General features: G+C 49.3%; 1 protein-coding gene across 5 annotated transcripts in view; it reads right to left on the bottom strand.

The window, feature by feature from the left end:
• Positions 1–16768, bottom strand: part of ASH2L (ASH2 like, histone lysine methyltransferase complex subunit) — a 145093-nt gene that overhangs the window by 44656 nt on the left and 83669 nt on the right. For all 5 annotated transcript variants that reach the window (XM_029603907.1, XM_029603906.1, XM_029603908.1 and 2 more), the window contains 2 exons: positions 16484–16651; positions 16134–16327 (listed from right to left, as the gene is read on the bottom strand). In XM_029603907.1, coding sequence (XP_029459767.1) covers positions 16134–16327; positions 16484–16651 — 362 coding nt within the window. The remainder of the gene's footprint in view (positions 1–16133; positions 16328–16483; positions 16652–16768) is intronic.

Raw genomic sequence — 16768 nt, 5'->3', positions numbered from 1 at the left:
GGTCTGAGAGATTGGAACGTGATTCCTCCAACTGGCGCCTCAGCCTTTTTCCTCCCTTCCCAGCACGTCTCCATCTTGAATAGGAATCCATTTTCTGATCTCCTCATGCCGGCTTCAGAATCGCAAACAGATTGAGATTAGCCCATTGAAAAACTTCTGCAGCCTCCACCAAGGATCTGAGCTTGTAAGACATGCCGTTTCTTGTAAATTGCAGGCTAAAGGGAAAGGCTCATCGATAACAAATATTCTCAGCCCTTAACACAGCAGTAACTTCCTTAAGTTCAAATCTTTTACATAATGTGGTAGGGACCAGATACTTATAGATGTGGATTGTGTGGCTTCCCACTGCTGCGCTTGCTTCTTTCGGGGGCTGATGCACACAGCTGCGACTTAAGGGTGTAACTGTGGAGGCAAAAAATTATGTCTCTAGCTTGGCCCTTCTGTCATGGGCCCAGGGCAGATGTTTCCAACGCATGCCCATCCATTTCTATATTCAGCAACAGATTTTGTTTTTTAGCTGTCAGATGAGCATCAGCATAGTCTGGTAATTCCGGGACGCCCCGAACACGCACATTTCATTAGTTTCATGAGTGTCCCTTTGTTTTAATATTATGTGAAAGGGTAAATAAGTCATTTATTTTCTCCACTTCATTCATAATTTTATTGGCTTCTGTCATGTCTCCTCTCAGCTGTCTTTTTTAAGGTTGAAGAACTCTAACTTCTGTAACCTCTCCTCATAGTTAAGCTGTTCTAACTCCTTTATCATTTTTGTCACTCTCTTCTCTACCATTTCTAGGCCCGCTATATTTTTTGAATGGGATAACCTACACACAGAGCTGCAGACGGTTCTCAGGCTGTGGTCTCTCCACGGATCAATGCCGAGGCAGTATATCATCTTCCGTTTTTGTTCCTCATTCTTTTTCAGATAGCTTCTAACATTCTATTTATTTTTTGACCTCCGATTGAAACCCGCCTTCAAAAAAACAAAAATTTTTTAAAAAGAAACCAAAACATGGCTGTTCAGGAAGGCTTTTTCTGAAATGTATTAACATTTTTTCTTTTAACAATGAGTTCTCATAACCCCCTTATTACTATTTCACTGCCATTTTATGAATTTAGTAAAATTGTTACACTTGTCATTTTATTTTTTTTATCACCTTCAATGAGTTCTCGGACCCCCGGTATTACTATTTCACTGCCATTTTTAGTAAGAATGTTTCTCTTGTCATTTTATTTTATCACCGATTTAAATGCTTTTATAGTGTATTTATATGCTATTAACATTTTAACTATGCTTTAGGAATATTTTACATTAATCCTGATAATATGGTGATATATGTTTTTTTGTTTTTTTTAGGAATTGAAATGTACCAGAAATTTTATGCTATTGCTGTAAACCGTTATGATGGAAGTTACCGAATGACGGTATATAAAAACTTATAAATAAAAATAAATAAATAAATTACATCGAACAATTTTCCAAATCTTCTATTTTTTCTTCGAAGATAGCTTGTTTGACTTTGTTGATCAGCTAGCAATCTTACTGAGTCTGTCTGGCTATCCAGGCGCATGTCTAGTTCATCGACCCGCGAACAGCTATGTCTTCCCTTACCTCTGAGATTGAAGCTAGGAGCTCTTGTTTAAATTGATTCATGCCCACTCTCAGCTCTAAAAACCAGCCTCGTAACTCATCTCGGGAGGATAGCAAATGTTGCTTACCTGTAACAGGTGTTCTCACAGGACAGCAGGATGTTAGTCCTCACATATGGGTGACATCACAGGATGGAGCCCAATCACAGAACACTTTTGTCAAAGTTTCTAGAACTTTTGACTGGCACCTACTGGGCATGCCTAGCATGGCACCAACCCTGCAGCCAGCAGGGGTCCCCCTTCAGTCTTGTTTAAAAGCTACAGGAAGTGCTGAAAAATAAAATAAGAAACGTAACAAACCCAATACCGTGGGGTGGCGGGCGGGTTTCGTGAGGACTAACATCCTGCTGTCCTGTCAGAACACCTGTTACAGGTAAGCAACATTTGCTTTCTCACAGGACAAGCAGGATGGTAGTCCTCACATATGGGTTAGTACCGCGCTAAGGATGTCTGAGTGTGCACTAAATGTACCCAGGTGTGCAAGGCACTAGGACTGGGGTGAAGTTTGACCGAGGGCATCCTGAACCCTAATGGGCAGGCGAAAGGGTGTTGGTATGTCAAGTTGTGAATAGGTTACGCAGGACAGATTGGCTGAAGATGAAATCTTGTCTTCCAGCCTTGTCCAAGCAATAGTGGGCTGTAAAGCTATGGAGAGAACTCCAGGTGGCAGCCCTGCAAATGTCAGGAAGCGACACAGAACGAAGGTGCGCCACAGAAGTTGCCATGGCCCTCACAGTGTGCTTTAACACTGTCTTGAAGTGGAATGCCTGCTTGCTGGTAGTAAAAGGATATGCAGTCCGCTAACCAGGAGGAGAGAGTCTGTTTACCCACAGGCTGCCCCAATTTAATGGAATGGAAAGAGACAAACATTTGAGTGCTTTTCTTGTGGGCAGCTGTACGATCTAGGTAGAACGCTAGAGCCCGTTTACAGTCAAGGGTATGTAGAGCCTGTTCTCCTGGATTGGAATGGGGCCTGGGAAAAAAGGTAGGTAGTATAATGGATTGATTGAGATGAAACTCTGATACTACCTTAGTCAAGAACTTAGGGTGAGTGTGGAGTACTGCCCGGTCCTGCAGAAGTTTAGTGTAAGGCAGTTAAGTAACCAGGGCCTGTAACTCATTAACTCTGCGAGCCGAAGTGATTGCCAAAAGAAAAATCACTTTCCATGTGAGATAGCGAAGTTCACAGGATTGGAGAGGCTCGAATGGTGGTTTCATGAGCCGACCCAAAACCAGGTTGAGTTCCCAAGAAGGGGCCGGAGGACGCAGTGGAGGCTTGAGGTGAAGCAAGCCCTTCAGAAAACGTGTTACAAGGGGTTGTACTGATATGGGAACATTCCCGACACCTTTATGGAAGACGGCCACCGCACTAACATGCATTCTGATGGAGGAAGTTTTTAGACTTGACTCTGACAAATGCCAGAGATAGTCCAGAAACTTCATGATTGGACAGGTAAAGGGGTCAAGGGACTGAGAAGAGCACCATGACTGAAACCTGTTCCATTTGTAAAGGTAGAATTTTCTCGTGGAAGGCTTCCGTGAAGCAATCAGGACACGGGAAACTGATTCAGAAACGTTAAGTGGCTGAAGGATTAACCTTTCAACATCCAGGCCGTCAGGAACAAGGCTTGAAGATTGAGGTGGGGTAGGCACCCGTCGTCTTGAGTGATCAGAAGCGGGTCCTTTCCCAAGGGAATGTGCCTGCGAATGGAGAGATCCTGAAGTATTGGAAACCACACTTGGTGTGGCCAGTGAGGTGCTATCAGGATCATGGCTCCCTTGTCCTGATGTAACTTCAGGAGAGTCTTTGAGAGAAGTGGAAGTGGAGGGAATGCATATAGGAGACCGGTTGCCCATGAAAGGGAGAACGCATCTCTTGGCTGATAGTGTTGGCTGCGAGTGATAGAGCAGAAGTTCTCTATTTTGCAGTTTAGAGGAGATGCAAAGAGGTCTATTTGAGGGTAACCCCATTGTTGGAAGATCGAGTCCGCTAGTGAGGGGTCAAGAGACCACTCGTGCGGTTGAAAGGTGCAACTTAGCTTGTCTGCCAACACATTGTCCACTCCCGGCAAATAGGTGGCCCTGAGGTACATCGAGTGGGAGAGGGCCTCCTCCCATATCTACGCAGCTTCCTGACACAGGAAGTAGGAGCCCGTGCCTCCCTGTTTGTTGATGTACCACATGGCCACCTGGTTGTCCGTCTGAATCAGGATGACTTGGTTAGAGAGGCGATCCTGAAATACTCTGAGAGCATAACTGATTGCTCGAAGCTTCAGGAAATTGATTTGGTGTTTGGCTTCCTGTGGAAACCAAGTTCCCTGTGTCTGCAGATTGGCCACGTGGGCCTCCCAGCTGAGGTTGGAAGCATCGGTGGTGAGAGTTATTTGAGGGTCTGGAGCCTGGAAGGGCAAGCCTTGGAGGAGATTGATCTGATTTTTCCATCAGGCGAGAGACTGACGGAGTGAGTCGGTGATGTGGACAGTGGTCGACAGGGGCAGAATGCATCGAGTCCATTGTGACCTTAGAGTTCACTGCATGACTCATGGCTAGGCGGGCCATTGGGGTGACCTGAACTGAGGATGCCATGTGTCCCAGTAGGATGAGAAAGCGGCATGCAGTCATGTAGCGCAGAGACTGCAGCTGGTGTGTGAGAGAGACTAGAGTGAGAGCTCGCTGTCGAGGCAGAAAAGCTTTTGCCTGCAAGGTGTCCGTCTGCCCCTATGAATGATAAGGTTTGAGGTGGGACTAAGTAGGATTTGTCGTAATTGAGAAATCATAGTGAAATCAGAGCGTGTAAGGTAAGATGTAGGGACAACAGAGCAGTTTGCTGAGTGGAAGCCCTGATCAACCAATCGTCTAGATAGGGGTAGACGTGAACATCTTGAGTCCTAAGGAAGGCTGTAACTACTATGAAACATTTTGTGAAGACTTGTGGTGCAGACACGAGACCGAATGGAAGCACTCTGTACTGATAGTGCTTGGGGCCTACCAGAAATTTCAGGTATTTGCGATGAGATGGAGTTATCGCAATATGAGTGTATGCATCCTGGAGGTCTAGAGAGCAGAGCCAGTCTCCTTTTGTAGAAGAGGAAGAAGAGAACCCAAGGTTACCATTTTGAACTTTTCTCGATGAAGGCACTTGTTGAGGGCACGTAGATCCAGAATTGGACGAACGCCTCCTGATTTTTTGAGGATTAGGAAGTACCGGAAATAGAACCCTAAGCCGTGCTGAGAGTAGGGTACTGGTTCTATTGCCTTGGACTGGAGAAGGAGGGAGACCTCCTGCTCCAGGAGTAGCGAGTGGTCGGATGTTCTCCACATCAGTAGAGGTGGGGAGTCCGGTGGGATGGAGAGAAAGTTGAGATGATAACCTTGAGCGATTATCGCTAGGACCCACTGGTCCGAGGTGATTGAGCGCCACCTGTTGTTGAAATGGCACAATCTACCTCCCACTGGTATGTGAGGCTGTGGAAGCTGGCTGCTGCTCTCTATGCAGGAGTCAAAAACCTGAAGCAGGGCCTGGCTGAGGAGCTGCTTGCGGCTTTTTTTTTTCGTATCTGACGAGACTGGGTTTTTTGAAATGGTCTCGTAGAGCGAGTTCTAGCCAGTGGTGGATAGGATTTCTTCGGATGGCAGAAGGACTTCTTAGTGTCTTTTCGGAAAGGCTGTTTTGAGGAGTACTCAGAAGCATCAGAAAGAGCTGTCTCAGGGTCTCATGATGGTCCTTGAGTTCCGCCACCGTTCGTTGAATCTGCTCGCCGAACAGATTGTCTCCTACACAGGGCAGGTCGGATAATCTGTCCTGCACTTCAGGGCGAAGGTCAGAAGACTTGAGCCAGGCCCATCTTCTTGCCGAGATAGTGGCTGCAGATATCCTGGTAGCAGTGTCAAAGATATCGTAAGATGATCTTATCTCATGCTTGCCCGCCTCAAAAAGGAAAATTAGGACTTACCTGATAATTTTCATTCCTGTAGTACCAAGGATCAGTCCAGACTGCTGGGTTATGCCTCCCGTCCAGCAGATGGAGTCAGAGAGAAACTGAAAAGGCACCACTGATATACCCTGGTGCGCCCCCTGCGATCCTTCAGTATAATCCATAACAAAGCAGTATGAAAATTAGAAAACTATGGCAAACTCTGTGACTAGATCAAGATAAAGATGAAAAGTATGAACATGTGGAAAACGAGGAAACCATGCAGTCAACCATACAAAAACGAACAAGTACCCGTAAAAACGGAACCCGAAAAAAAAGAACAACAGTTGCGGGACTTTATACTCTTCACTGATATGGGCGGGCGTCTGGACTGATCCTTGGTACTACAGGAATGAAAATTATCAGGTAAGTCCTAATTTTCCTTTCCCTGTACGTACCAGGATCAGTCCAGACTGCTGGGAAGTACCCAAGCTGCCCTAAACGGGGTGGGACCCTGACAGTCCCGCACGAAGCACACCACTGCCAAAGGAGTCCACCGTCGGAGCGCGCACGTCCAAACGGTAATGTCTCGCAAATGTGTGCAACGTCTTCCAAGTAGCCGCTCGGCAAATTTCCTGTGAGGAGATAAAACCACTCTCTGCCCAAGACGCCGCCTGGGAGCGCAGAGAATGAGCCTTAAGACCCTCCGGAACGGTGCGACCTTGGGAAATGTAAGTAGAAACAATCGCCTCTTTCAACCAGCGTGCTATCGTAGCTTTCGAAGCTTTGTTCCCTTTCTTTGGACCACCCCACAAGACAAACAGATGATCAGACAACCGAAAAGGGTTGGTAACGTCCAGGTACCGCAAGAGCGTCCTTCGAACATCCAACTTGCGAAGTTCCGGTTGCCGCGACGCCTCTGCTCCGTCAACCGCAAAAGCCGGTAGGTCCACCGTCTGGTTGACGTGAAAAGCGGAAACTACCTTAGGCAAAAACGAGGGAACGGTACGTAGAGAAACCCCCGAATTAGAAATACGGAGAAAAGGTTCCCTACAAGACAACGCCTGAAGTTCCGAGATTCGGCGAGCCGAACAAATAGCGACGAGAAAAACAGTTTTGAGAGTGAGATCCTTGAGAGTAGCCCTTCGTAGGGGTTCAAACGGAGAAGTACAAAGACCCCGGAGAACCAAATTTAAACTCCAAGAAGGACAGATAGGTCGTACCGGGGGTCGCAAATGCTTAACTCCTTTTAAAAATCGTGCAACGTCCGGATGCATGGCAATGGAAATTCCGTCAAGTTTACCGCGGTAACAGCCTAAGGCTGCCACCTGCACACGCAGAGAATTATAAGATAAACCCTTCTTTAGACCCTCTTGCAAAAAAGTCAGAATATGAGACACCGTAGCCTTCCGCGACGGCACCTCCAGACCCTGACACCAGGAGTCAAAAACTCTCCATACCCTGACATAAGCAACCGAGGTAGAGGGTTTACGAGCCTGCAGAAGAGTAGTAATGACCGACTCCGGATATCCTTTCTTTCTCAATTGCCGCCTCTCATAAGCCAAGCCGCTAGACAAAAGCGATCGGCCTGGTCGAAAAATACTGGACCCTGCTGAAGGAGCAGAGGCAGATGCCCGAGACGCAAGGGGCCGTCCACCGCTAGATTGATGAGGTCGGCGAACCACGGCCTCCTTGGCCACTCCGGGGCTACGAGAACGACGGGTCCCGCGTGGGATTCTATTCGCCGCAATATTTTCCCCACCAACGGCCACGGTGGAAACACATACAGAAGAACGTGCGTGGGCCAGGGAAGAACTAGCGCATCCACGCCCTCCGACCCGTGTTCCCTTCTGCGACTGAAGAAGCGAGCTGCCTTGGCATTCAAACGAGTTGCCATGAGGTCCAACCGTGGAGTTCCCCACCGGCGGCAGATGAGTCTGAGTGCCTCGGGAGATAGTTCCCACTCTCCCGGATCTAGGCGTTGCCTGCTGAGATAGTCTGCTTGAACGTTGTCGACTCCTGCGATGTGAGATGCCGCAATCCGAGACAGGTGCTGCTCTGCCCACACCATCAATTGGCTGGCTTCGGTTGCCACCGGTAGACTCCGTGTACCGCCTTGCCGATTTATATACGCTACCGTGGTTGCGTTGTCGGACAAAACCCGAACTGCTCTGTCCCGAATCAAAGGCAGAAAATGTTGTAGCGCTAGGCGAACCGCCCTTGTTTCCAAACGATTGATAGACCACTTGGTTTGAGAAGGCGTCCAACGTCCCTGAGCGGACTGAGACTGACAGACTGCTCCCCAGCCCGTCAGACTGGCATCGGTCGTGACAATAATCCATTGGGGTGGCTCCAAATCGGTACCTTGGAGCAAGTGGACCAGATCCAACCACCACTGCAGACTGGTCCGCGCTGGGGGTAAGAGTGGCAAAGGTATCTGAAACTCTTCCGATTTGGGGTCCCAAAGAGACAGAAGGACCCTCTGTAGCGGCCGCATATGCGCAAAAGACCACGGAACCAAATCCAGAGTGGACGCTATATATCCAAGGACCTGTAAGTAATCCCATACCACTGGCAAGGAAAGGGCGAGGAGACGGCGAACGTGCGCCATCAGCCGCTCCATCCTTGCCCGTGGCAGGAAAACCTTCCCCACTTCGGTATCGAACGAGGCGCCCAGAAATTCCAAATTCTGGGAGGGGATCAGATGGCTCTTGGGGTAATTGACTACCCACCCCAAGGAGTGGAGGCGATGGAGAACTGCCTGAATTGCGTCCTCGCAGAGACGGCGCGATTTCGCCCGAATGAGCCAGTCGTCCAAATAAGGGTGTACCAACACTCCGTCTCTCCGAAGACTCGCTGCCACGACCACCATTACCTTGGTGAACACTCTCGGAGCTGTCGCCAGACCGAACGGAAGAGCGCAGAACTGGAAATGAGATCCCAGGACCATAAAGCGCAGAAATCTTTGATGGAACTCTTGGATTCCTATGTGCAAGTAAGCCTCCGTGAGATCTAAGGAAGCCAAATACTCGCCTTTGTGTACCGCGGCGATGACCGAGCGCAGGGTCTCCATCCAAAACCGCGGTATGCGCAAAGCCCTGTTGACCCGCTTGAGATCCAGAATCGGCCGGAACGTGCCCTCCTTTTTTGGAACGATGAAATAGATGGAATAACAGCCTGTGCGCTGTTCGGCGGGCGGCACTGGCACTATCGCTCCCAGCTCCTGTAACCGCTCCAGGGTCTGAGCAATTCGTTGTTGCTTTACTAGAGAACCGCTGGGAGAGATTAGAAACAAATCGCGCAGGGGTTTCGCAAAATCTAAGGCGTATCCGTGAGAGATAATGTCGAGGACCCATTGGTCCGTGGTAATTGTGGCCCATTCCTCCCGAAAGTAAGAGAGTCGTCCTCCGACCTCCGGGACGGAGGAATGGACCGGCGTCCCTTCATTGAGCCGCTTTAGAGGTGGCGAAGGTATGAGACGCCCCTGCGCGGGCCGGCCTTCTACCACGAAAGGAAGGAGTCCATGACTGGGAGCGCGTAGATGGCTGCCTTGTAGCAAAGGAGGAGCCCCTCCCCGATCGAAAACGTCGCTGCCCGCGAAATCGTCCGCGAAAAGTACCCGAAGGGCGAAAAAATCTAGGCCTGTCCTCTGGTAACTTGAACACCTTATTCTCCCCCAAAGACCGGATAAGGTCTTCTAACTCGGTGCCAAATAACAGTTTTCCCCGAAAGGGAAAGGAACCGAGTTGGGCCTTGGAGGAAGAATCTGCTGCCCAGTGATGCAGCCAGAGTAACCTCCGAGCCGACACTGCCGAAGACATAGACCGGGCCGAAGTGCGGAGGAGGTCATAGAAGGCATCTGCGGCGTAAGCCACCGCAGATTCTATGCGGTTTGCCTGCTCTGCTTCATCCAGAGGCAGATCCTGAGATGTCAACATCTGTTGTACCCAGCGAAGGGTAGCCCTTTGTACCATGCAACTGCAAACTGACTGTTCCATGATTGGGCTCCATCCTGTGATGTCACCCATATGCGAGGACTACCATCCTGCTTGTCCTGTGAGAAAGATCTGATATCCCTTGCCCAGGCGATGTTGAAGGCGATGCATCCTCTGTTAGTGAGGCTTCCAAAAGGTCCGTGGCCTGGTCGCCATTTTCCGCATTAGGCTCCAGTGCAATTTTAGTATATGAAAACTGCCACAAATATGCTGTTTTACGCTTTGCAGCCATATTATTCACCAGAAGAGCTCGGGGTCTTCCAAACAAGCCAAATGGGGTACGGATAGCTAAGGTAAGCTTCAGATTCGGTGAGGGAAGAGCGGGAGCTCAGCAGTTAGGCATCCACTTCAGCTGATGACGTCAGCAAACCCCTCAGAGTTGTGGGTTTCTGAACCCAAAATTTCCACAAAGGAAAATTGGTTCTTACCTGCTAATTTTCGTTCCTGTACCACCACGGATCAGCCCAGACTGCTGGATTATGCCTCCCTTCCAGCAGATGGAGACAGAGAAAAACTTGAAGGGCACCCCTGTAAATAGGATGCGCCACCTGCAGCCCCTTCAGTATAAACAATATCAAAGCAGAATTAAATGTTAACAGGAATCCAAAAATTTAAATGGTCAAACAAATCTATGAGATCCAACTATGTACAAATAAGCGCATTTGTGAAATCTTCATCCTGCTATATTCAATAAACTCTCGAGCGGAATCAAAAAACTGGGCAGGCGACTGGGCTGATCAGTGGTACTACAGGAACGAAAATTAGCAGGTAAGAACCAATTTTTCCTTTCTCTGTACGTACCCAGATCAGCCCAGACTGCTGGGATGTACCCAAGCCGCCTTACATGGGGTGGGATCTAGACAGTCCCGCTCGAAGCACCCCGCTGCCAAAACTCTCCGAGTCGGGAGCCCGAACATCCAACTGGTAATGCCGAGCAAAGATTATTATTATTATTATTTATTTCTTTTATATACCGACATTCAATCGAGATATCACATCGGTTTCCAGATAACCAAGAGAATAGGGCGTAGTCCGCCCTATTTTACATTATAACATGGTAATCAAAAAAAAAAAAAAAAGATTTCGAGGTCCCCACCCTACAGATCTCCTGAGGGGAAATCAACTGATTTTCTGCCCAGGATGCCGCCTGAGAACGGAGCAAATGAGCCTTTAGACCCTCAGGAACTGCTCGCCCGTGGCATATGTAACGCAGAAGCATAGCATTCTTCAGCCATCGGGCAATAGTAGCCTTGGAAGCTTTTTGCCCTTTCCTGGGACCGCTCCACAAGACAAAAAGTTGATCTGATAAGCGAAAATCGTTAGTGACCTCCAAGTAATGCATCAACGTACGCCTGACATCCAAACGCTTCAATTCACGAGCATGAGGAGAATTCTGATCCAAATCCGGGAACGCAGGCAACTCGACGGACTGGTTCATGTGAAAAGCCGATACGTTAGGCAGGAAGGATGGCACAGTTCTAAGAGAAATGCCAAAATTGGAAAACCTAAGAAAAGGTTCACGACAAGATCGAGTCTGAATTTCCGAAACCCTCCGAGCCAAACAGATAGCCACCAAAAACACCGTTTGAGTGTCAAGTCCTTCAGAGTAACGCACTTGAATGGTTTGAATGGAGGTTCACACAACGTCCTAAGGACCAAATTTAAACTCCAAGATGGACAAACAGCTCAACGTGGTGGATTCAAATGCTTAGCACCGCGAACGAAACGAACATCGGGATGCACCGCTATGGATGCACCATCCACCTTTCCACGCAAACAGCCTAAAGTCGCCACTTGAACTCGTAAAGAACTGAAAGCTAATCCCTTCACAAAAAACCTTCCAAGAAGGCTAGAATGTGGACTATCAAGGCCCGCCCAGGAGAAACTTTTGACCTACTACACCAAGAGTCAAAAACCTTCCAGACCCGGACACACGTGAGCGAGGTTGAGGTTTTGCAAGCCCGCAAAAGAGTGGAAATCACCGGATCCCCTTCTTTCTCAGCTGTCACCTCTCATAAGCCAAGCAGCTAGTCAAAAGCGATTCACTTGGTCGAAAAATACTGGACCTTGCTGCAGGAGATTTGGAAGATGACAGACGGAGCGGACCGTCCACTGCAAGGTTGAGAAGATCCGCGAACCACGGCCTCTGTGGCCATTCCAGAGCCACCAGCACCTCTCCTGGATGGGCTTCTATCCTTCTCAAAACCTTGCCCACCAGAAGCCAAGGAGGGAATGCGTAGAGCAGAATGTCGCGAGGCCATGGGAGGACAAGAACTTCCATCCCTTCCGCCCCGTGTTCTCTCCTGCGACTGAAGAAACGTGGCGCTTTGGCATTCCCCCGAGTTGCAAGTAGATCCAAACGGGGAATCCCCCACCGATGAGATATCAACGCGAACACATCGTCTGACACGTTCCCATTCTCTGGGATCCAAACTCTGATGGCTCAGAAAATCCGCCTGCACGTGGTCTACCCCGGCAATGTGCGAAGCCGCTATCCTGAGGAGATGAACCTCCGCCCAGGCCATGAGCTCGTCCGCCTCCGCAGCTACGGGACAGCTCTTTGTTCCTTCTTGCCGGTTGATGGATGCTACTGTCGTTGCTTTGTTAGAGAGCACACTCACCGACCGATGATGAACTAGAGGCAAGAACCGCTGCAAAGTCAACCGTACCGCTCTGGTTTCGAGATGATTGATGGACGATTGCGCTTCCTGCTGCGTCCACTGGCTTTGCACTTCCTGAGACTGGCAAACGTCCCCCCAACCGGACAGGCTGGCATCTGTTGTCACAATAGTCCACTGAGGAACCTCCAGATCCACCCCCCGTGACAAATTTACGGGGCTCAGCCACCAAGCTAGACTGGACCTGGTCGGTTCCCGGAGTGGCAAGGGAACTTGAAAAGCCTCCAACTTGGGGTCCCAACACGAGAGCAAAGCCCTTTGCAATGGCTTCATATGAGCGAAGGCCCATGGAACCAACTCCAGAGTAGACACCATAGAACCAAGCACCTGTAAGTAGTCCCACGCCTCGGGAAATGGTAGGGACAAGAGACGCTGAACTTGTGACATGAATTTGTCCATCCATTCCTGCATCAGAAAGACTTTTCCAATCCGAGTATCGAATCTCGCTCCAAAATATCCAGAACCTGGGTAGGGGACAATTGGCTCTTGTCCGCATTGATGATCCAATCCAGAGCGCGAATTGTGTGCATCACCTTGGCGATCGCCACCTCGCATAATTCCTTGGACTTCGCTCGAATGAGCCAATTGTTCAAGTAAGAATGAACCAGGATCCCCTCGCGATGGAGAGCTGCCGCCACGACCACCATCACCTTGGTAAATGTGCGCGGAGCGGTAGCCAGCCCGAAGGGAAGGGCCTGAAACTGGTAATGCCTGCTGAGGACCATAAACCGGAGATACCGCTGATGGTCCTTCCGAATTGCAATGTGTAAGTATGCCTCCATCAAATCGAGGGTCACTAAAAACTCCCCTGCTCTGACGGAGGTGATTACAGACCGCAATGTCTCCGTGTGAATACGAGGCACCCGTAGAGCTCTGTTGACCTTCTTCAGATCTAAAATTGGATGGAAGGACCCCTCCTTCTTCGGAACTAGAAAACAAATCGAATATCTGCCGGTTCAAAGTCGTTCGCAGGAACCGGAATGACCGTCCCGAGGTCTAACAACCAGCGAAGCGTGAGAAACACCTGACGCTGTTTCTCCATGGACCCACAGGGCGACACCAGAAACAGATCTCGTAAGGGACGAGCAAAATCTAAGGCGTAGCCATGTTCTATAATGTTTAGAATCCAATGGTCTGTCGTTATTTTGACCCTCTCCTCGAAAAACAGGTACAGCCACCTCCCAGGGGAGTGGGCCGGCACTATTTCATTTAAAGGACTTGGCTCCTGCCACTCCTAGGGCACTACCGTCTCGAGCGGGTCTTCGGCCACGAAAGGAATGAGACCGAGTCTGTGATCTTCCGGACGACTGCCTTTGGCCAAAAAAAGCTGGCTTAGAGTGGCGAAAACGGTGCTGCCCCCGAAAATGCGAACAAGAAGAGCCGAAACCTCTGGACGCTTTGGGCCTTTCTTCCAGGAGCTTGTACACCTTGTTGTCCCCCAAGGACTTAATGAGCTGCTCTAAATCCCCAAAATTGAATTTCCCCCAAAAAGGAAAAGCACCCAGCTGCGACTTGGAGGAAACGTCAGCTGATCAATTATGGAGCCATAAACGTCTGCGGGCTGACAGCGCAGAAGCCATAGCATGCAAATACGTACGAAGGAGATTGTACAAGCCATCTGCCCCATACCCTACTGCCGCCTCTAAATGATCCACCTGCTCCCACTCTTCCGGGGAAATCTCTCTGGCACTCAGGAGTTGCTGTACCCATCTGAGACTCGCATGCTGCATTAAACTACTGCAAACGGCTGCTCAAACCCCAAGGGCTGACACCTCGAAGATACGCTTGAGAAAGAACTCAAGCGTACGATCCTGAGGGTCCTTCAGGGCAGCCAACCCAACCACCGGAATAGTCATATGCTTGGTGACTGCCGAAACGGCCGCATCCACCTTGGGGACCTTAAGAAGCTCGAGAGAGTCGTCCAGCAGCGAGTTCAATTTATCCATAGCTCTGCCCACACGGAGACTAGCTTCCAGAGTATCCCACTCCCGAAACATCAGCTGGAGCATCATAGGATGAAAAGGAAAAGTCTTAGCCGGGGGTTGAAGACCACACAGCACCGGATCCACCGTGCCCTGATCTTGAGGCACCGTTGCTTAACTGGCCGGAATGCCCAACTCTGCTAGGACATGAGGAATCATCGGCTCCAGCTCATCCCTACGAAAGAGCTGAAGGACCAGAGGATCATCCCCTTCTCCACTGGGGCCACACGCTCGTCCTCATCCACGTTCGCCTGAAGTGAATCCGCTAGCACCGCACCCTGGCTCCCGAAACCGGACCCTTCACGGACCACCCGAATCCAGGAGACCTCAGGAGGATCCGGCAGAGGAACCTGTATGGGAGGAGATGGCCTAGCCCCATGGCGCCCCGGAGGGGGCTCAGGATCCCCACATGGGCATAAGGCTACTAGATATGCCTTATGCAGCAGCAAAATAAAATCCGCCGAAAAAGGAGGCTAGCCCCTTAAATTTTCCCGAGGGGGGTTCCCAAGGGAGCAGGGAATGTAGAAAACACATCGTGGGGAGACCAGGGGCAATAATCTTGTGGAAACAATTGAGGAGGATCCCCTCCCCCTGCCGAGCTGTCTGCATCAACATCTGCAGCCCCTAAAATGGCCGCCATTCCCACGTGGCAGGCTGAGTCCCACAAGGCAGCATCTGGACACCCGCACCACGAGACCGATGCGCCTGCCTCCCCCTGCAACAACAGGCCCTCGCCCCCAAGGAAGACACCGGGAGCAGAGGCTATCACGAGAGAGCCCTGCTGCTGGCTCCCCGCAGGGTGCACAGGTCGAGGCGTGCGGCATCACCGCGCCGAAAAGAAGGGGAGGTCGCCCAAAGGAAACACCGGAGCCCGGGAGGTCAACGAGAGCAGCGCCGCCCTGAAAAAAATGCCAACGATCAAATCGCATAGAAACATAGAAATGACGGCAGAAGAAGACCAAACGGCCCATCCAGTCTGCCCAGCAAGCTTTCGCACTTTTTTTTTTTCCTCACATACTTATCTGTTTCTCTTGGCTCTTAGTAACCTTTTTTATTCTATTTTCCTTCCACCCTCGCCATTAATGTAGAGAGCAGCGTTGGAACTGCATCTAAGTGAAATAGCTTAATTAGTTAGGGGTATTAACAACCGCAATAAGCAAGCTACACCCATGCTTATCTGTTTATCCAGACTATGTAATTCTGTCCTTGTTGGTTGTTGCCTGAATATAGATCCACCCTAGTTTTTTTTTTAAATTGCGGCGGCCTCACCAGAGCACAACCGCGATTGTCTCTGGGCCAGGGGGGGGAGGGACCGGCCCACTGGTAAATCCCCCCCAGCCACTCACCGGCTACTGCTCCTGTACACCAAAGTGGAAAGAAAACCTCTCAGTAGGCCTAGCAGCTAGCAGAAGCTGACTCAGCTCCTCGGGAGGCCCCTCTTTTTTTTTTTTTTTAAGCACCAGCACCAAAAAACTTTGTTTAGCCATACAAATTAAAAGATTCCTGTCACCCTTTCCTTATTCTTACTCTTTTTTTTTTTTGTAGAGAATCAATTAGTCAGAACTGCAGCGTCTGCCACCTTCATCTTCTGGAGACAGAGAAATACTGAAGGAACTGCAGGTGGCGCATCCTACTTACAGGGGTGCCCCTTCAAGTTTTTCTCTGTCTCCATCTGCTCGAAGGGAGGCATAACCCAGCAGTCTGGGCTGATCTGGGGTACGTACAGGAACAGCCCCTTTTCACCAAACCAGCAACGGTTTTCTACTGCTCTCCCCAAGCTCTCTGCTTACATTAAGCTTTATAAACAAAATCCTTTCCTTATACTTTACACATAGTGACAGTTAAAAGAAAGCATGAAAACTGCATCTCATTTTGGAACAAATCCTGTATCTATGTTTGAGGTGAAGGGCATACCTTATCTTTGTAAGTATCTGGCAGGGCTTTGGCAGTTTCTGTCTCATCAGGAAGACAGATATAAAAGCCCAGCGTATCTCCTTGCCCATAGCCATCAGAATAGTGCTTCCCAATGGACTGATGAAACTTTGTTCCTTTCTTGCTACGCCATGAGTAGCTGAACTTGTCATAGCCCAGAGGAGCCTGAAGGTTTCCTAACCATGCATAATACAAAATAAAATTTAAAATTGTTTTAGAATAAAGCTGCAAAACGCAAGCAACATGTTAATCAACTTACAAAATTCCTGTTTTAATTACAATACAGAAACCTGGAGAAATACTAAAGCTAGCCAGGTGTAGTCATACTCTACCTAGTGCCTGTGACCACCCAAGTCTGGCAGCTGTGTCAGGGGGCATTTCATCTATAGATATTTCAAAGTACCAAGCTCCTTTCCGCACACCATGTGAGGCTCGGACCATGGAGTATCCTTTCTCTCCTATCACAGTCAGTCGGTCGTCAGAAATCTTTAACTGTGGAGCTAACATACGAAAAAGGCACCATGAGTACTTCATTGTGTAGAATTCAGAAATAATCTTTATAAAATAAAAGTGATCTTCCCCTGGCAGTTCTATTCTTTTACAGGTATACATTTAAC

This window comes from Rhinatrema bivittatum, chromosome 5, assembly GCF_901001135.1.
Source record: "Rhinatrema bivittatum chromosome 5, aRhiBiv1.1, whole genome shotgun sequence".
Taxonomy (NCBI): Eukaryota; Metazoa; Chordata; class Amphibia; order Gymnophiona; family Rhinatrematidae; genus Rhinatrema; species Rhinatrema bivittatum.
The sequence above is the reverse complement of the archived record's forward strand: the minus strand, read 5'-3'. Positions and strand labels throughout refer to the sequence as shown.